General features: G+C 35.4%; 1 protein-coding gene across 1 annotated transcript in view; it reads left to right on the top strand.

Moving 5' to 3' along the window:
• Positions 1-21,826, top strand: part of TBC1D32 (TBC1 domain family member 32) — an 82,608-nt gene that overhangs the window by 25,975 nt on the left and 34,807 nt on the right. Inside the window, exons 18-25 of the mRNA XM_085318612.1 lie at positions 619-701; positions 1,363-1,501; positions 1,839-1,926; positions 3,363-3,481; positions 4,207-4,323; positions 8,003-8,091; positions 21,030-21,152; positions 21,607-21,715. Of these exons, the coding sequence (XP_085174738.1) occupies positions 619-701; positions 1,363-1,501; positions 1,839-1,926; positions 3,363-3,481; positions 4,207-4,323; positions 8,003-8,091; positions 21,030-21,152; positions 21,607-21,715 (867 nt within the window). The remainder of the gene's footprint in view (positions 1-618; positions 702-1,362; positions 1,502-1,838; positions 1,927-3,362; positions 3,482-4,206; positions 4,324-8,002; positions 8,092-21,029; positions 21,153-21,606; positions 21,716-21,826) is intronic.

The following is a 21,826-nucleotide window of genomic DNA, read 5'->3' as shown; positions in this document are numbered from 1 at the left end:
CTCACTTTCATTTGAATGAATTGTGCAATATGCTTCTCATGCCTAGAAACATAAAAAGCTTAAATCATTGATCCTAAATATTAGATGTTTTCCCAGAATTATTTTCAGATATCATTTAAATTACTGTCCCCATCAAATATAACGTGTTTGTGGGGGGGGGCTGTTTTTTGACAGTTACGTAGTAAATTTGCTACTGAGAAGTAGATGCATAGAAGTGTGTGTGAATATGTGTGTATGTATGTATATAAAATTTACACACAAACATACATACTTTATGTGATATTTTGCAACTTTGGGAGTCTATAATTATTATTATTATTTTTTAAAAAAAGCATTTTAAGGAATACTTAAAAAAAATAGCCTTATAGTGGTTTATACCTGAGTAAAAAGTGAAAAATGATTTTTTTTTTCTGGATAAAAAATGAAATCGAATGATATATTCTCTACCAATACCAAAGGCTCAATTACAACCTGCTCACTCCCCTTTTTGATATTTTATTTTTGGGGTCTTTTGTCTTTTTTGACACTAGTTAGAGAAGTCTAGTGTTTAAAAATGATGTAAATGGACAACAGGTTTGGTTGTTCTTTATTTTTGTTTTTTTTTTCCTAATTTCACAGGCAAGTTTGCTTTCAGAAAGAATTCCCACTCCTGTGACTGGTGCAAGCTCCCCTTTGCCAATAAGTCAAGAATCAAAAAACGTGTAAGTAATACCTAAATTAGGGTCACGCACTGCTACTTTACTGATGTTTGAGGCATCTTATAACACTGTTGTCTTAGCCCTTTGCCAGAAATATACTGGCAAGGTAGATGGAGCAGTATCATCCTAGCATAGGTCTCTGTAGAGTTGCAAAAATTGTTTTCGACCTTTCAGCACCTTGTTTTTGGAAATTCTGGACTAGTTTCTAGCAGAAGCCTTTCCCTCCTCAAACACATGTAAAAACAATAATTTGTGAGTTCTTACTAGTTGCTCACAATGTTTTTCCATTGGTGAGAAATTCTGTACTTGCTTTGCCAAGTCAAAAATTTATAACTTCCACATTAATATCTAGGAAAATTTGTTCAGGCTCAGATAGTAAGTTATCAGTACGCTTAAGGGTGGTACAAGTCTTTTGGTTCTTGAAGGAATTATCTATATATTATGTGCATCTCTCTTCATTGACCTTTAGTTCTACTGGTCTGGGTTTGGATATTTGTACGAAATAGTCTAGTACTTACTATAACTTTCCTAAATACTACTTCTACTAACATAACGTAGGCATAGTCAATGCATTTTTATTTTTTAGAGCTACAAATTGTAGTGTTTCTAATGTTTTCCTATACTTCTTTCAAATCTTCTAATGACTGTTCTGCTACTACTACAGCTCATTATCGGAAGAGACTTTGTTAGATGCCTTACTAAATTTTTCTGCCACGCCAAAAGGACTATTTCTGCTTCATAGTACAGGGGCCATGAATGACTGTGTGACTTTTATGTTCAACAGTTTATCAAAGAAAAAGCAGGTAAGCATTACAGGGTATGGACTATACTCTGTAATAGAAAACATTTTTTAAAAAAGTACTGTAATAAAATAAGAGACGAAAGAAAGCAATAAGCAAATAAATTTATTCTTTGCTGATGCTGCGTGTCCCAGATAACAAAGTATTTGATAAAATACTTGATAAAGATGTTTAGGTTGTACTCTTGACTGTGGCAAATCTGTAGAAGGTAATTTTCATGAACTGTCCAATTCTAGTGATACAGTGGATTAAATTCTGTAAGCAAGTATAGGAAAGATCAATATTGAAGAGTTCCATGCACTGTGTCACTAATTCTTTGCTCTATATTTGTGACTAACAGACAAGTGAAAATGAAGAATCTGGTAATCAAGTGATTGTTACACAAATGGCAACAACACCAACAGGTGCTGTAGCTCTACAGAGTTCAGGTAATTAGAAGAGCAATTTTATTACAAATAGTTACTTGCTATAGTCTCCAATAGAAAAAGATTATGAGAATGATGTTAAAAAAGATGAACTGACTGGAATAATTACGTAGTATTAGCAAATGTCTTGATTTCGTCTTGTTAGGAATTTATTCCTTCAAATTCTTAAATCATTCACTTATCTTGATGCAGTTATTTTGTTTCTTACAGTATACGAAATTTTTATTTCATGGTATGAATTCCCAGAAATTTTCTATATGTGCATAAATGCATTTATGACTGTTAAGAACAAGCTGCTAACAAGTTACAGGTGATCATTAATTCTCATCTGCAGATCAATAAGTTTTGATTTCTGTAACTGGTTTGTAGTTTTCCATGGCTACTGGCTGCTCAAAGAGTGAAAGAATGCACAGACCTGAATGTCATTGGTTCTTATATTCAGTAGTGAGATGGAATTGAGATTTTTCTGAATTCTTGCCTGCCAGCCCATGAATAAAAGTCCCTTCAGATTCATTCTCAGATAACTTAACTGTTGTCATACCTTACAGGGGCCTACATAGTCAGTAGATTAACAAGAATCTTACCAATAAAGTAAAGTAGTATCTTAAGTTGTTTAAGAAGTCTGTGAGGTGCGGAAGTTGCAAATGTTCTCTCTAGATATCTAGAATCATTGGTATATAATTAAAATATTTGACTGAAAGTGTGTCACAAAGGCAGGCAAATCCTGTCAGTCAAGGAAACTGGTTGTTAATTGTTTGTTATTTACACTTGTGAGATCTTTATGAAATTAAGGAGTAGATGTACTTGAGTAACTCCATCTGTCCTGTTTAAGGTTCTCAGTCAAGTCACTTGTCACAGCCTTTGGAATCAAAGACAAATGGTAGACCAGAAAAAATCGATATCAAGCTCAACGTTGATTTTCAACCTTGAAAGGAGATTGTATAGTGTCATTAAAGTTGTTACTAGGAGTCACTTACATCTGGAGATTTCTTAGTTAGATGTCTATCTTTCCCCTACTTTTTTATTTAATATTTCACATTTTAGATTCAGTTAATAGTATTTGTATTTAAAAGATTTTTTTCAGTGCTTTGAAATGTATCACTATGGTATGTTTTCATTTATTGATGAGTTAAAGTAAATTTTATATTTAAATTTTATATTTTTAAAAACATGGGACCAACATTACAGAAGCATTGATGTATAGGAATTATCTAAAGGAAGACTAGCAGCTTGCTTACATTGAACGATGCAGTGTATAGAAATACCATCCTACACTTATTGCAAACTGCTGCTGTAGATTTTAGGCTGAATATAAGCAGAACAGTGCAGAAAGGTAGGTTGATTGAAGGATTGTGCATGGGAGAATAAAATGGTTATTTTATGTGACTTTTTGTTTGTATTCTTACCATTCTCATGATTAGAACAAAAATTTGTTTTAGGCTTTATAAAAGCACTTGTAACTGAACTATGGGCTCTTCTGGAATGTGGAAAAGATGATGCAAGGATGACTCAACCCAGATCTACTCCAGTCGATCCTATTGACCAAAGCTGTCAGAAGGTGAGAAGTTACTTAAGGGAGGAGAGAATGATTTATAATATTTTTCTATGTTGACATAGAAAACAACATTATATTTTATCTAGGATGTTTACGTAACTTTCTGATTTTTTTTTATTACATCTATACTTGTTTCTAAGCACGTGGGGCAAAATTAATGAAATACACTAGTCAAATAATGAGTTACTGAAAGAGGTCTTGTATTGCATGGAGGGCCACGATGCCAAGGATCTACTAAAGTCTACTAAAGTATAAAATCATAAATAAGACTCACAACAAAAATGAAAGTCTTAAAATAACTGTCCATTAATTCAATCTCTGAATATTGTAGAAAGATCAGTTATCCTTGTGTTTTAGAATATGTTCTGTGCCTCTGAATTTTACAACTACACAATAAAGTATTACAGCTTTCAAAAGAATTCTGAAGTCATTTCCAGAATTATATTTCATTTATACCAGTGGGAAAAAACTTCAGCTTTTTACTAAGCTATCTGCTTGTGTAATTTGACAGTTTATAAATATTTCACAGATATTGCTGCCTTTTGAGATTGTAGATAGACCTGCCAGGTTTGCAGCATTATTTTGGGCAGCTCTACACATGTCAAGTTCAGCCTACATAAAAGATAACAAACTTGAATTAAATGCAAAGTAATTTTATAAATATGTTTGGTTATACTTAATTAATAACCTCTTTCGTTCACCCATTCTTTTTTTTTTCCTTTCACTAGTCTTTTCTGTCTCTGATAAACTTGCTCACCTATCCTGCAGTTTTTGAACTCCTGAGTAAACAAGATATGCCAAATAGACCACTGTATTCACTCCGTGAAATTCCTACAGATATAGTTGTGAGTATGTCTTTTTCTTTTGAAAGAAAAATTAATTCTTCTATAAGGATATTTTTACCTAAGAAAATAATTACTCTAACAATAAAATAAATTATTTCTTATTACTGAAAGATGGTGACATTTTCTGCATTTTGTATTATATACAGCATGAGGGCAGTATATGCACGTATCATTTCATGTTAACCTAAATTTTAATTTTGAAGTCCTAAAGATAGTATAAAATGTGTTGTCCACTTCAGAGATCTTTCCTGGATTATATTAGAAATATGCTTTTTCCAGGAAAAAGTGACTTATATGAATATCTGTATGTGCATACAATCCCATGCCTACACATGGGTATTATATAATATTGTTTTAACACAATCTGTGGAATCAAACAGTGGTAGAAATTTCGTCTTCCTAAGTAGCACAGATCATTCACATAAACTAGAATCACTAATTAGAAAATTAAGGCATGTTTCAGTCTTTTCTAAAATAGTAATACTATTTTAGAAGTTTAGTTTAGTATTATTCCTTATTATTTACGTATCTTGTATGTCTGCATATCTTGTATGTGAAAATATCCTGTATTATTTAGTGGCTAGTATTATGCTTTATCCATTCACAATCATTTTCTTTTTTTCTTGTCTACAGATCAGAAGCAATTAGTTGCAGTTAAAATAAGATCTTTGCTAATGAGTCAGCACTTGGAATTGATACTGCATGACAGTGTTGAGTGTAAACTCTTGATCGATAGTACTTTAAGTTGTTTGGGCAGTGTGTGTTGTACTGGTGTTTGTTGTGTTTGGAAGTGTTTTTGCTGTTGTTCTGTAACACTGTTTAGGTGATTTCAGGAGGAGAAGCGGTGATAGTTTTAATTCATCCAGTCTCCTCAGCGTTGCTGTGTCCACTAATGAATAGTTTAGTTCAGTAATAAGGTTTTCTGAGGCACTGGAAGTGGGGAGTTGCATGCTGAAGGTGGTATATATTTGCCAGTTATTAGATCAGGGTAGATCTTCAGTAACAGTTTTATGGCTTTGAAGGCCTATGTCACTTGGACATTTGAGGAGCTTCAAAAGTTTGGTGGAACTTTTTACGTTTCCAAAAGTAGCAATACTAGTATTATTGTTGAAAGTTACCTGAGCAATTGTGGATAGAGGTGTTTTGGATGGAGTTTGTTTCACTTAATTACTGTCCAAAAGGCAATTGTGCAAGTCTAAGATAGACATCCAGGATTCAGTAGTTAACAGAAGGGAAATGGGTTATTTAAGGGGACATTCATGTATGTCACGGAGCTGCTGGAGCCAGTCCAGTGAAGAGCTGCTAAAATGATGAAGGGACAGGAGCATCTGCCCTATGAGGAAAGGCTGTGAGAGCTGGGCCTCTTTAGCCTGGAAGAGAAGGCTGGGGGAGGAGGATGGGAGCAGGCTCTTTTCAGTGATGCGCAGTGACAAGACGAGAGGCAGCGAGTGTGAACTGAAACAAGCAGCTCCGTGTGAATGTGAGAAAAAACATCTTTGCTGTGAGGGTGACTGAGCACTGGAAGTAGTTGCCTAGAGAGGTTGCAGAGTCTCTTTCCTTAGAGATGATTCAGGAGCCATCTGGACACATTCCTGTGCAATGTGCTGTAGGTGACCCTGCTTGAGCAGGAAGGTTGGACTAGTTGATCTCCAGAGATGCCTTCCAACCTCAACAATCTAATTGATTTGTGTGTTTTGTCCTTCTGTATTTTTGTATCGTACAAATGATACACAGAATTTGACTTGCACTATTTTATGTTGAATTATATTTGATAATGCACATAACTTCAGTCATCTTAGCATGCCTTTTGTTTCTTAAACACACAGGATTTAAGCATTATTTCTCCTCTTAGTATTTGTGGGTAATTAGTTGCATCATAACTGAACAGATTATCAGTTGGGCTTTTACTGCTTCTAACAGTTGATTAACCAGATTTTGATTTTGTTGCCTTAGGAAAGTTGTTATGGCCCTTTCTTAATCCCTTTTGGTTTTTTTTTACCCTAAATTTGTTGAATAAAAATATTTTCTAAAATGCAGCAGATGATTCATGATCCTTCCTGCCTCCATTCTACCTTTGAGAGGTTCCTTAGGTACAGAGTTGCGAGAGAATCTGGCTTGAAATGTACCCTCCAAATCTGTATCTTTGAAAGGCATGTTTAAGCTAAGTGAAATTCTTCTCTAGTGATTATGGAGAATCTAACTTATATTTAGATACTTTACTCTTATGGTAGAATGTTATTTTATTTAAATACCTAATACTTAAATTTTATTTACTTTTTTTTTTAAGATTTATCTACACATTTTTCTGATCAGACCCTCTGTTGAACGTTGTTGACTACCTTCTTTCCTAATATCCTAAATCAAAGCTTGAACTGCTTTTCCAGTGGTCCTATACCTATGCCTCCCCTTTCTGCTGATTTACTGGCTTCAAGTTTGGATGCATAGATGAGAGAAGGAAGTTGTTGTCAAAGCAATATACCTTGGCATTTGACTTTATACATTTGCAAGTACAGAGATACAAATATATAAAAAAGCCCTAGAACCTGAAATGAATCATTTTATTAATTTTAGTGCCCGTTACTGTTTGTTCGGTAATACAGCAACAGGTCAAAGTTGATTTGTTTTATTGTGAATTTTAATGTGATTTTTTTCCACTATATGGAAAAAGCGCATTCTTTGCAGCTCTTTCCCCCAACCTCCCCAAGAAATCTAATAGATGAAATATGGTTTCACTTCATTTTAGATAAGAATATGTTTTAAGATGACAGTTTACTTTGGCAAATTTTAATTATTTTCTTATAACTGTGCATTTTGCTTGTAGTGTTTACTTCAATGTATTTATTGAAATAGAAATTTTAGTTCAATTCACAAAAGTAAGGATCCTAATTTTTTTTCTGACATGATTTTGAAATAACTCTTTGATCTGAACAGTTGAATAATAATACTCTCTGATGTTTCTGGCCATACTTATTAAACAGAAATAAAATAAAGGTTTGAATTTAATCCATATTTAAAAAAAAAAAACAGTAAAAACTTTGCATTTTGTTTCTTCTGACTATAATGAAGTTACTGCTTTAGAAGGACTTTGGATAGGCAATAAACCAGAGGAGATCTATGCAAGAAATAGGAAGTAGCCTTAAGTCATTGTCTATTATGTTAGACTCTGTATTATGAAAAAGGTAAGACTCAACATCCAAGCCAAACCTTGCTACGCACAGGACTGATAGCCATGCTTCAAAGCATTTTGTACTGTCTAGAGTTTTATACTAAAGGTGTTGCTTTTTCAGTCTAGTATGGCTTATTAATCATACTTCTGTGTTAATTTTATCAAAATAGTTAGATGTATAACTGTTTCAACTGCTTCCTAGCAGTTTTATCATAGGTTAATGTTAAATATGAAATAGAATATTTGATATGCCAGGATCTTTTTGTATGTTTGGTGATTTTTTTTTTTCTTTTCCCTACTTAGTAAGTTTTGTTTCCCAGCCTTCTGTATTTTTCTTTTTTGCCTTTGGCTTCTACCATGGAAAGCACAACTTATTACAAAAATAATTTAAAGCAATTTTTTTTAATCATAGGTTTCATTCTTTAGTAAACAACTTTGTGAAACTATTGTGTTATTATATATACAAAAAATGAAGACATACATGAGATTTTTTTACTTATCTTCTCTTGGCAGGATATCATTGACAGGCTTATAATTTTGAATTCAGAAGCTAAAATTCACTCCTTATTCAATTATGAACAATCACATGTATTTGGTTTGAGGTAAGATGCCTTTTTTTTAAAAAAAAAATCCTTTGGTCACAATAACTAAATAGGGTAAAACATGCTTGTATGCATTGTTTGCAATAAGCTAATGTTGTTCGTGTTTTATTATGCATGAAAGTGAAATTCGCTTTTTCTTGAACACAGGATAGAATGAAAAATACGTCCTACAAAATGAGAATAGCAATGAATCTAATCTTATTACAGTAAATGGATATATTGTAATATGATAAGCGGTAATAGAAATTGCTCATTGTTATTTTATCCAGTTGATTGAAAAGGAAATATGGTGCATCCATCATAGTACATAAAACAAAAATCATACCAAAATACTAAAATAAACAAAGTATTTTATATCATGCTTCCATCAGGCTTTGTTTTTCTAGTTTCCCTGCAGTTCATTTTTTTTTAATGTATCAGTTCAGGTATAACTATTTTCACCAATCCTCATTTTGAGGAGGACAGTATCATTGGATCCCAAGTATTTCTAGAATCTGAAGGAACACTTCAAATGTGCTTACTCTGTCATGCTCATTTAAATATGTAATAATATTTTGACATAGAAATCATAATTTCTCTTTTTCATTGTTTTCCCAAAGCTGAAGAATACATAAATTTATTAGTTCACATATTTACTGGTAGTTTATATGGTGTATATAGTACAGTTAAAATAAAATTTCTGTTGGATTGCGCTTCGTAGTATAGAAAATTTTGATAACCTTACTTGGGCAGGTTAAGGGTCAATGGATTGTATACTGCAAAGTTAGCTCTCTTTAACCCTATTTGTACTATAGTATCAGAATAAAATGATTGTGTACTATGAAATCAGTAACCATAAACTATAGCACAGCTTGCTGATAAAGATGAGCATGGAGAAGATGAACAGTGACAGAATTTGAAGTTGGGAGATACATGATTTTGTACTGTAAATCAAGAGTTAGAAATATGGTTTTGGCAGAAGTCACTAGCTGAATAGGAGTGAGAAGTTCTAAGATGGAATTAGAAAAAAAGGTGTTATTAGGTATTCAAGATTACCCTACTTCACAAAAGACTTGACAAAACTCCCACTCATTTAATTAAGGATAAGGTAAAGTGAGCTGTTCTGAAGTTTAAAAATACTTTTGGAGTGCTTTTTTACCGTTATATGGTGCTACCTCAAAGAGGTAAAAGAAGAGATTTCTGCTGTGATACTGGAAACCCTTGTAGGTTGTAGGCAGAAATGAATTACTTGTCCTGAATGCAGAAGCAGTTAATTCCCATAATGTAAGACAGAGCAAGTTAATGAATCGTGTGTTGAAGTGTTGATTGCTTTTAATATTTTTAACAAGGCCTGTATCTTGTGAAGCAATTGAACTGCCCTTAACTGCTCGTAGGGGCAGCATAGCTAGTCCATCCATAATCACCTAGAAGAATTTAAGATGATCTTTGCAGTTCACCACAGAAATGTTATTTTCTGCTAGACCCTGACCAAGTCAAAAAAACAAATGAAAATCCAGAGAATGTCTGATGCCACCTCTTTCTCAGTTCATACGTATGTAAAATTAAACTGCCAAGCTTCTAGAAAAGATTAAGTAATATTTTATTTTTAGTGTGGAAACTTGCTGTTCATAGAAGTGGTAGATATCTTCATTATTAAGTTGTAATCAAATAAAGGAAAGATTTTTTAAAAGTTTAAATGTCGTTTTCAGTAGAGGCTTTTTCTTCTGCAGAGGCTTTTGGAATCTCAGTAATACCAGGACTTCATACTTAACTTAGTATTTAGCAGATTTAGTCTTTACTGTATTGTACAGGAGCCCTCCCCTCCACTGCACCTTTCATTGTCTTTTGCCTAAAAGAAAGCAAGATATAATTTAGGGATTATGAAATGTTCCCATGCGTACCACAAATAATGTAGGAGTGTTTTCTTAGCGATTAAATGGCTTTTCAAGAGGATACAGGGGTTGCTATACAAATATTTTTTGCAAATATTAGACAATAGGCACATATCAACCTTTGATTGTGATTAATTCAGTTGCAAGCACAAAGAAAATTTGTACTATTACATAAGTATTCGGAGTTCTGTATTGAAGTGATCTTGGAATTCGGGCTTACTGTTGCATGTGCCATATTGTTTACAGTACCGTAAAACTTGCAAGAAACTCTTATATTATTTTAATGTAAAAGGTGTGTAGTTTATTTAAAAAACCTTTTGAAACTAAGTTTCTGAAACTTTTTTGTGAGCACTGCTGACTACAGACATCTGTGTTCTGTAAAGTAAACCTTGTCTTGTCTGGTTGATACGCTCCCTGATCATATTCCATCAAGGATAGATACTAAGTTCAGTAGCAGGTAAGTATAATATCAGGTGTTGAACAAATTTGAATATCTAAACAGTTAATTAGAACAGATCTACATTTCTCTTTACCACTGTGTAGGAGCAAAATACTTAATGTGTTTGCGATGTCTGATGATTGAAAATAAAGTATTGCGACAGCTTGATCGTGGTGAAACGTCTGTCTGAAAGCATTTCGTTTGGTTAGATTTAACACCATTAATTCGACTAACTGCAGCTAACTACACTACTAAGCTCTTCACAGGATCTACACAGCCATATGCCTTGTTATTTAGTCATGTGCATTATTTGGTCAGGTATTGTGCGTGGCTCGCTTAGAACACTGCTGCTGAACTTCAGATCTGTTTTAGCTTACAGGTTATACTCTAAGGTCTTGTAATTACTATTACAGTTCAGTCTGCTTATTTGAATGTTAAGCAAATTCTGCAATTTACAGCTACATTTTTCTCTGTGTATATGCTGTGCTTAGTGACTTAATTCTTTTAAGTATGTAACTGTGTTTAAAACTTAAAATTTATAGATGTTTCCCTGGTCTTTTTAAGCAAAAAGCATAGGCATATCTGTGTTTTTAATGATGATACATTGTTTTATGGTAGTTGTTTGTTTTCATTTTGAGTAAGTATGAATTCCAAATTTCCAACTATTATTTTGGAGGATCCTGCAAAGACTTATCTGTCAACTTTGCTGTTCAAGCTTTCCTGCTCTGCTGGTGGTGTGCATGGAATAGAAATCAAAGAGGTGTTCTATGGGAAGCTAGATACAGTTTGCATAGCCAATGTCTCTCGGTCTATAAAGAATGCTCTTTAGAGTGCATTTGTACAGACTAGGATCAAGGTAAAATACTTGGTTCTATGTTAAGTTATTTCCTAGTGTGAGCCTATTTTTTGTAATTCTTAACTCGGAAGCAAGTATCCTTGTGTAAGTTTTTTCTTCAGTAGTTTCAAAGACAATGTTTATCATTCATGAAAATTTTCACATTCCTGAATATATATTTGCTAGGTTTTTGTGTTTGGATCCAGAAAGAGACTGTGTATTTAAAGCCCTTTGAAGGTTCAAGTCTTGAAGGTTCAAGACAGTGTGATTTTCTGAGGTGAGACACTTTTAGGTGTCTCATTTCTAGTTGAGGGTTAAAGAGTTTAACACACAAGTGAGTCACACAATTCTCATTCATACAGTGCAGACCTTTCTGATCTGGTATTTCTTGAATTGCAGACATTCTGATACTTTTCTAAAACAAAGTTTATTCTGTTGACAAGGTTTATTCTGTTGAAGCCCCTTTTCAGTTGATGATTTTTATTCAAAATTGAAACTTTAGGCAAGAAGTTGGGAAAGTAAGAACAGAAAAGTGAAAGTATATAGACAGTTCCTAATTTGTGTATAGAAAGATTTTCAAACTGTCAGTTCAACTTCAAAGCAGTTTTGGACTTTCTAAAAAAGTTTCTCAATCAGATAATGTTAGTCAATAAAAGAATACAGAAGGCTATTCCAGCCACTCTTTTGTACAGCCTAAACATATGGGTTTACAGGAACTCATGCAAAATTCTCTGTAGTCGCTGCACTTCAGAAGATTCTGAATGTAGACTGCTGTCAGAGCACGTATCCTAGAAAAGCAATAACTACTGCAATAAACTAGTACATTTTTAACATACTACACAAAGAGAATTTTCTTAGTTTATTGACCAAATTTATTTTTTTGACTTGAGTGTAGCCAGTGGTTCTGTATTGCAAGCTATTGGACATGAGAAAGAGCAGTTATCTGAAAAGTGTGACACTAGAAACCTTAGCCATCTTCCTTTTAAGGCTGAGCTCCTCTTTGAATTGCTATGGGTTATACTAATAAAGGAATTAAGTAAACACTGGTAACACTTTTCTTTCAGACTGATGCATTATATGGCATCAAGGCAACTTATCTAATATTTCAGCATAGTGAATATATCCGTGAGTTGTGAGCTTTTACAGTCTATCAGGAAAATATATGCATAACATATTTTGAAAGCCTCTACCTAAAGCATTATTGAAGCATTTATGTAGCGATGTTCTGTCTATTCAAAAACTTGCATTTTCTGTGAATCTTAGAATGATACTGTGTTGTTTGTTTGTTTGAAAAAGTGGCAGAGTTCCAATTTTTTTCAACTTTGGATAACCAACCTACTGCCCCTAAAAGGTAAGTCTGAAGGTATCCAGTGGGTGTTGGTGTGCATAAAAGCAGAAGTAGAAATACAATTACAGGAAATAGGCATAGATGATAGACAGTAGGAGGGGATCAGAGTTGGCCTATGGGGAGCTTTGCAAAAATTTTCTTCTTGTTTAACAGAGTGCATATATAACACATACCATTGCTGAAAAATGGTTTGCTTTCCTGTTGCAGATAATTGTGGAAAATATGATAAGATTACAGTAATAGATATCTGAATACTTCAAAAAGGGGAGGAGGGGGGAAAGCTTCGCTTTTTTTTTTTTTTTTTTTTTTCTCTCTCTCTCTCTCTCTCTCTCTCTTTTTTTTTTTTTTTTTTTTTTTAAGAGATCTTCTGTGCGTATGCCACTATTCCTCCAGTTTCTTCAGCGGCTGATTACAGCTATAAGTGAATAAGCCTTCTAAGTATTATCAGATCCAAAGATCTTTTGCATGTACACTCAAACTCAGAAGAATATTTATTAGCCTCACAGTTGTTCACTGGAATGCCTCATGCTAGTGGGCCTCAAGAAACAATGACAGTGCTCTGGTCAAGAGTTTGGCTATCCACAGGAAAATACCTGGAAAACTCAGAGAATAAAATCTTCCCCCCTCCCCAGATGCATAAATTGAGACTATTTAATTGTAAAGGCAGAATGTGCTTGCTTAGTATTAGAGTTTTCTGAAGATAGCCTGTTTTGTAGACTACAATGAAAAGTAGATCTATTTAGGCTTGTAAAAGGCAAGTTAGATGAAAGTAGTATTTGTTAGTGCTCTGTATGCTTTTCTAAATGCATCGATGTTTCAATAGAATTACAGAAAACTGTAAAAATTAATACAAGTCCATGTTCATCAGTATCAGCCTCAGGAGGGTAGGGCTACAAAGCCTGCCACAGGTAGGAAAAAGGGTCTTGGATAGTTATTTTCAGGTTTGTGAAATAAGTATTTTGATTTTATTATGGGGTATTTTGTTATACTATATCATGATTAATATGTTTTTTTTTTTTTAATAATACTCATTTCCTTACTGAAAGGCTGCAGAAGATTATAAAAATGTGTTGTATCTTTCTGTTGGCCTACAAAAGTAGTAATGTGAAGATTTAAGAAAGAAGATTTTAATGCCTTACACTGTACAGGCATCTAAAAATCAATCAGCCTACTGACATCTGTCTCAGCGGTGTATGTTAGTTGAAATTTTATCTAGTGCACTCCAGTGGAATCCAAGTGAATGCTTACAGGTATGCAATTGTTAGGCAAGAGAGAACTTCATGGGTTTTGGAAATCCAGATAATAAACACTTGCATTCTTTTCCATTGTATTTTCGTCTTCATTGTAAACATGTCCTTTCATATGTAATGACAGGGTTATTGGTTAGATGTACTCAAGAAACCCTTCTCATGCTAATGGCATGGGATTCACATAGACATAACTGTATCTAAGTGAACGGAAGAAAGCCATGAACAGCGAGTAGTTCCTCCTACCTTGTGGTGAGAGGAGGGAAGAGTATGGTGAGAGAAGAGAAGAATCAAGTCTGACAATATTTCTTCCTTCCTCTAAATCTACCAGATTTAATTTGTCATACCTTGGAAGATTGAAATAGGAGGCCTGTATAGTCCTCCACCTTTTTTTTTTTTTTTTTTTTTTAACCAAACGGCATTCAGTTAAATAAGGAGACTTGACTGAATTAACGATCTACTACTGAGCCATTCACTATTGTAAATGTATATTCTGTTTTGCACAGGTCTTTGGAAACCAAACTAGTTCCTCTGAGTGCGTGTGCTGGACATGTATGAGGGAGAGGATTTGTACAATAGCGATCACTGCAGAATGCACATTTGTCCTGTAAATCTTTGTCTCCTGTTTAATAATCCAAGGATAAAATACGGAACCTTCCATTATTAGTAGGGATGAGGAGTTGCAACAGGATAATGTTCATCTGTTTCCATGTTATGTTGTAATATAGTTAATGTAGTTTATGATTAATTTATATGTTAATAGAAGTTTGTCAGGTTTATTAATTTAGAGCAGTTTAAATAAAATAAGATCAGCAGATCCTGTGATGGGATTACATCACTTATTTTTTGATGTGTTTGGATTTTTTTATTAATTACTTCATACTGAGGGAAATTAAAATGCTTCACTTCCTACAGTTTAAAATCTAGTTCACTTCTGAGTCTCCTGTGCTGGCAAGTGATGCTCATGAATAGCATTTGTGTTTAGCTAGGGAGAATCTCTTACCATTAACAATCACATTACGTGTGATTTGTAAATGCATCCAGTAGGTAAAGTGCTGTAGATACTCTTTTGAAAATCTTTTCATGTAGAAAACATCATAAGGAATATATCAATCCCTCAGTTTTTTTTGCTAGAAGTGTGGTTGCCCTGAGGTAGTATCTTCCAGTGTCAGAGGTATAACTCAAGGTATAAATAAATACTCTGTATTCAGATTTCATTCTTTTTTTTTTTTTCAAAAACAGTATGAATGAGCTTTTCCTTCTCTGGGTCAGTTAAAAGCCGTGATGCTTGAGAAGACCACTTGGGAGGCCTGTTCCCTCTGCTCATTATTAATAATCTTTATCAGCAGAGATACTGTGTGAGGCTTCCAGGTGTACCTTGTGATCTAAACCTGACTGGGCAGCTTTTAGCCTTTTATTTTTTTTTATTTTATTTTTTATAATAGCCATTGTCTACCTGTCTGGCACACTTGATTCTAATTGCAACTGACTCTTTGGATCTGCATTCTCGTTGGAGCTCAGGCAATTTTTCAGAGTATAATAGAGAGTAAATCAAATTGATGATGTAGATTCTGACATGTTAAGGTTGTCCCCCATGATGACAACACTGAAATTATTTAAGGAAAGCTTTGGAATTTTCTATTGATATCCCTATTCATTTAGCAAGCAGATCTTCTGCTACTGCAAATAAATGGTACCAGGTTCTTTTTTCCTGTGGTGGATGGACTTGTTCAGTTAAGAAATTTTATTTTATTTTATTTTGCTAAGACAATTACAACTAGGGTATCCACGAAGCTATGTTGCTACTTTCACAGTCAGCAGAGCATTTACAGGCATCCCTGAAGTGAGGACAGGCTATGAAATTAAGTTTGGAAAGGAAATAAGATATGAAAGTAAGGAAGAATGGATTATGGTGTATAATGGAAGCTGCGGAAAACTAGAATTAGAATTACCATAATAAAAGGTAGTGGTAGAGAGAGATGTGGTTTAACCTCAGAAGAACAACATGTAACAGGAAATGAGAGTAGAAGGAACACTAGATTTTGTGTGTTAATTAAAGGAGTTTAAATGAGAAATTTGAGAAATACTTAAATAAGTCATCTTTGAGTGCTTTTTAATAAATCAGAGAAATCCATAGGTGGCTTCCTTATACTACTTCGAGATGAACAAAATTTAAATAGAGGAAAAATAAAAATAGACAAGATATTTTCTAGCAGCTGGAATTATTGCTAGAAGTTTTATTTCTCTTGAGAGATCTTCCATTTTTCCATAGTTCCACATATCATTTGATTCCACCTACAAAACCAAGAGGTAGTCAGTTTAAATGGGTGCCTAAGTTCCAGTTAGCATGCTTTTGTTCAAACTATAGATTTCTACAGTGAAGTAGTACATTCGAAATGATGGTTAGTGGAGGAGAATCCAGGAAGCACCCTCAAAGAAAAATACAGGTGACATAGGAAAGGAAAACGTGAAATTCAGAAACAGCCCAGCACTCCTAGCTGTGTCCCATCAGATCCCATGGACTTATCCCATCAGATAAGGTTGTGTGTGTTCAATTTGTTTAAATGTTTCCTATCCTGATCCTTCTCCACCAAGGGTAAGCATTCCTTGCTGCAGACTTTCCCACTGGTCTCTGGGACTTGGGATTCCTGAAGGCTAGTGTTAACCCGTAAAGACCAAGATGAAGAAGGCATTGAGTACTTTGGCCTTTTCTGTGTCCCTTGTCAGTAGTATCCCTTCCCCAATCAGCTGTGGGCCCGTATTTTTGCTAGTTTTCTTTGGCTGCTGGTGCCTCTCCTTGATCCATGGAAAGGTGATGGAATGGCTCATTCTGGATGCTGTCTCCATGTCTGTGAAGGATAAGAAGGTGATCAGGAGTAGTCAGCATGGATACACCAAGGGAAAATCATGCTTAATCTGATGGCTTTCTATGATGGGACGACTAACTGAGTGGATGAAAGGAGAGCAGTGGATGTTGTTTCCCTTGACTTCAGGAAGGCTTTTGACACTATCTCCTGTAACATGTTCATAGGCAGGCTCAAGAAGTGCGGGCTAGATGAGTGGACGATTGAGAGCTGGCTGTATGGCAGAGCTCGGAAAGTTGTGATCAGTGGCAGTTTATTTGGAAGTCTACCTAGCAGTGTCCTCCAGGGGTCAGTACTGGGTCCAGTCTTGTTCAATTTACTCATCAGTGACCTGGATGAGGGGACGGAGTGCCTCCTCAGCAAGTTTGCTGATGATACCAAGCTGGGAGGAGTGGCTGATGCACCAGAGGGCTGTGTTGCCATTCAGAGGGACCTCAACAGACTGAAGAAATGGACAGAGAGGAACCTCATGAAGTTTATTAAAGGGAAGTGCAGGATCCTTTATGTGAGAGGAATAACCCCCTGCACCAGTACAGGCAGGGAGTTGACCCACTGGAATACAGCTCTTTAGAGAAGGACATGGGAGTCCTGGTGGACAGCAACTTGACTATGAGCCAGCAATGTACCCTTGTGGCCAAGAAAGCCAATGGCATCCTGGGTTGCATTAAGAAGAGCGTTACCAGGTGAAGGAGCAGGTTGAGGGAGGTGATCCTCCCCCTCAACTCAGCCCCAGTGAGGCTGTATCTGGAGTACCATATCCAGTTGTGGACTCCCCAATACGAGAGACATGGAACTTCTGGAGTGAATTGAGTGAAGGGCTGCTAAGATGATGAAGGGACTGGAGCATCTGTCATATGGGGAAAGGCTGCAAGAGCTGGGCCTCTTTAACCTGGAGAAGAGAAGGGGGGGGAGTGGATCTTATCAGTGCCTTCAGGTATCTGAAGTATCAAGAGGATGGGACGGGGCTCTTTTCAGTGATGCCCAGTGACGAGATGAGAGGCAACAAGTGTGAACTGAAACAGAAGCAGTTTGTTGTGAACATGAGAAAAAACATCTTCGTTATGAGCACTGGAAGTGGTTGACCAGATAGGTTGCAGAGTCTTCTTCCTTGAAGATACTCTGAGCCATCTGGACACATTCCTATGCAATGTGCTCTAGGTGACCCTGTTTCAGCAGGGAGGTTGGACTAGGTCATCTCTAGAAGTCCCTTCCAACCTTAGCCATGCTGTATCTGTGTCTGAAGCCCTTCATATCTCTGCCTAGGTGCATTCCAGATGGCCTTTGGCTTTCCCAGCCGCATTCTTGCATGCTTGGACAGTGTCTCTGCATTCTTCCAGAGTCACCTGTCCCTTTTTTCTGCCTCTTGTACATTTGCTTTTTTTATGTTTAAGTTTAGTCAGGAGCTCATTCATCCATGCAGGCCTCCTGCCACCTTTGCTTGATTTCCTGCTTGTTGAGATGGACTGTTGTTGAGTTTGAAGGACATCATCCTTGAAAATCAACTGGTTTTGGATCCCTACTCTCTCCAGAGGCCTAGTCTGTTGGATTCTTCCAAACAGATCCCTGAAGAGGCCGGAGTCTGCTCCTCTGAAGTCCAGGACTGTGATCCTGTTTTTTGTCTTGTTCTCTCCTCACAGGATCCTCAACCTCTCCATGGTCTCGTGATCACATCAGCTGATGCTGCCTCTGACCTTCACATCTTTCAGCAGTCGTTGCTTGTTTATAAGTATGAGATACTGCAGAGTATCTCCCCTTTGTCAGCAACTTGATCATGTATATCAGGAAATTGTTATCAGTGCATGGGAGAAACCTCCTAGATTGCTTGTGGCCTGCTCTGTTGTCCCTCGAGCAGAAACCAGTGTAGACCAGATGCTGTTCAAGTCTCCTGTGAATGTGAGGTTTCTTCCACTTATCTGAAGAAGGTTTAATCTACTACTTTTTCTTGATTGGACAGTCTGTAGCAGATGCCCACACCAGTGTTGCTCATACTGGTCTAGTCCTGACCCATAATCTCTCACTGACCTGTCGCTTATCCCCAGGCAGTACTTCAGGCACTCCTGCTCTCGCATACAGGGCAACTCCCCTTCCTCACCATCCCAGCCTGTCCTTCCTAAAGAGCCTGTGTCTATCCATGACAGCACTGCAGTTGTGTGAACTATCCCACCACGTCTCTTTAATGAGACTGTGATGCACACAGGTTTCTAATTCTTCCTGTTTGTTCCCCTTACTGCATTTGTGTATGCATTTGTTCTATGGGCACTCTTCCAGTGAAATAGCAATGAAATACAGAAGTGTACTGCTGCAACAGTCTTTCCTTGGTCTAAACTTTTATGCCCTCCATACATTTGTATTTCGGAAGGAAATCTCTCTTTTTTTGAGCTTTTTTTTCTGATCGGAGTTCAGTGCAAATATTATTTGAACATTTGAAGAAAATCAGTTAATTTAGTTTTGAAATTTGCTGAAAGGAAGGAGATTTTTACTATATTTCAGAGTTTGTTTTTAAAGTAGGAAGTAGGCTTCTCAAACAAAACATTGCTGAAACTTGAAAGATACGTGTTAGTTCTATTATATATATTTGGCCAGTTTTTATAGCTTTTTCATAATTGTGCACTCGTTATAGGTAGGATATTGGACAAGTGATCTGTTCCAATTCTTATGTCTCAAAAATGAAAAAAAAGCAAGCAGGCACGTTCGAGGGTGCTCAGAAATATGCAGACTTTGGGAGGTAGAGGAAGGGAGTATTATCTTTTATCAAATACCTGTACTTCAAGGACTGCATTTTTAATTGCATTTTTCTGTGTAGATGAAAATTTCAGTAGAATTCTCCAGCAGAGACTGCTTACATTAGGAACTACTGTATTTTATCATTTATCTTACCACTGTTTCTTCATACCTAACTCTGTTTAAGGTTTGTTTTGAGGTTTTCTCGTTCTGTATTCTGTACCAGGGGAGATGTTATAAATAAGTGGTTTTTCACTACTAGACGTCTCTCTGTCAGGTTATTTGCAGTCAAATTATCATACTTAACAGAATCGGTTGTGTATCTTTATAATAATTTCAGTGTTCTTTGTGTATATTTTTCTTGCTTCTATACAGTAATAAGTATTGTAGTTGAACTGTCATTTCTTTTTTTGTGCCGTAGGGAAATACTGAGAAAGATCCAGTATCAGGAAATAGAAAATAAGTAGATCTTGAAGAGTATTGAAACCAAACAGAACAAAGTTACTTAAAAATAAAAAAAATAATAATTCTGGCTATTTATTCCTTGCTTGCAGTTTTGTGAATTTGCAGGTATTAAATTATCCATAGAATGGCTTGCAAATTTTTGCTGTTGTCGGTAGAAGCATATTGAAAGTTATGTGGAAGATAATTAGCATTGACTAACAGTCTAGAAATTTCACACAACGTGCATTCTCTAGTTTCCCATAAAGTCTTAGGTGAATGCAAAATATCCTAAGATTTAATTTATGATGTGTTTTATGGCTATGATAAACAGAAAATAAGAATAGCAGCAAGAGTATTTAGTCATACCATTTTCCATAAATAGGAAGCCTCTAATGAAATTATTCTGTTGCTGTATTACAGAGAATAGATTAGTATCAAAAAAAAAAATGTAACATATTTTGGATTGCCCTCACTTACATTTTCATGAAATATATTGACGTAGAGCACTGTCACTATTAATTTGGCCTGAAGTTATAAAAGAAAATTGTATTTAATGTGCTGTCATTTGTTCTTGTGATTACTAACTTCGTTTACCACAGTTGTTCGTTTCTCTAACATCTGACATTAAAAGTAAAAACATCCTCCAAACACATGCATGATTTTGTAACATGTTAAATTTTTTGTTGTTTTTGATCTGTGTTAAATTTGATTATATAGAAGTGCTTTAAAGACTGTTTTCTAATGGAAATATGTATTTTTATCTTAATTTTATTTTCCCCAAGGATAATTTGATTCTAAGATGTTTTACCAGCCTATTACTGTATATTTTTTTCAAGTTTCACATAGAGTCTCGTACTAAGTTTGCGTCATGCTTGTTTTTCGAAATATAAACACGAAGCAGACAGAGCTGACCAGTGAGTGTCACATCCTCTGTTGTTCAAGGCACAGTGAAAACCTTTTGGGAACTACTCTCTGTTTACTTACAGCTGTGCCGCTTGAATAGCTAAAAAGGATATAGAGTGCATCTGATCTGGTTCTGTCCAGATGTTTTCAGGCATTTATTTATTTATTTTCCATTTTGAGATCTCAAAAACATGTTCACCATTGTCTTACTCTGCATTACTGGATTCCTGACTGATGTGCTATCATTTTAATGTGTCCTTCTGCAGGTTATTAAATGTGCTATGCTGTGAGCTTAATATCCTGTTACTTTTAGAGACTCAGTATAAAGTGTCACAAGTTTTACTAACTGCTCAGGAGGAAAATATCATAGAAACGTCTGAAGGACCAGGGTAAGAGTGGCCTATATAAATGTTATTTCAACTATTTTTCAGCATGTTGAATGTTCAGAACTTTCCACTTCCTGTGTTTTCTATATGGGACAGGTAGAGAGCTTAAATCAAACAACATGGGCTACATATCAGCAGGTGTAGATCATTGTTATGTGCCGTTGAGGATGACATAACAGTTCTGAAGTTTTTCACTCGTGACCACTGCTTGCCTAGATGTTGCCAATCAGAAGTAGGTAGGGGGAGTAAAACGCTAGGACAGTACTTTCAGACATCTCAGGATTGTTCATGTTTATTTCTTCATGCTTACATGTTGTCCAAGTCTTGATTTAACTCTTTCTCTCTAAAGTTAACTCTTTGTCTCTAAAGTTATATTTGTTCTTTAATATTTTTTGAATTAAATGATAGTAAATAAAAAGGTTCTGATTTTGATTTTATTTTTCTTTTCCTCCACCAGAGATTTTATAATTGATGGTCTGTCAATCGAGAGAAACCATATTCTTGTTAGGATAAATCTTATTGGAGGACCACAGGAGAGAATTTTGCCTTTAAGAGTGCTAGATAAGGTTTGAGTGTAAAGTTTAACAGTTCCTCTTTCCATAACTCTTGACTTTATTAATTGAACATTTTTGTTGATAATTCGGCATGTGAATGTTATTTAACATTATGAAATACAA

This window comes from Rhea americana, unplaced genomic scaffold (genome assembly GCF_003343005.1).
Source record: "Rhea americana isolate MKP2758 unplaced genomic scaffold, rheAme1 scaffold_117, whole genome shotgun sequence".
Lineage (NCBI taxonomy): Eukaryota > Metazoa > Chordata > Aves > Rheiformes > Rheidae > Rhea > Rhea americana.
This window is presented reverse-complemented; position numbering and strand designations above follow the sequence as displayed.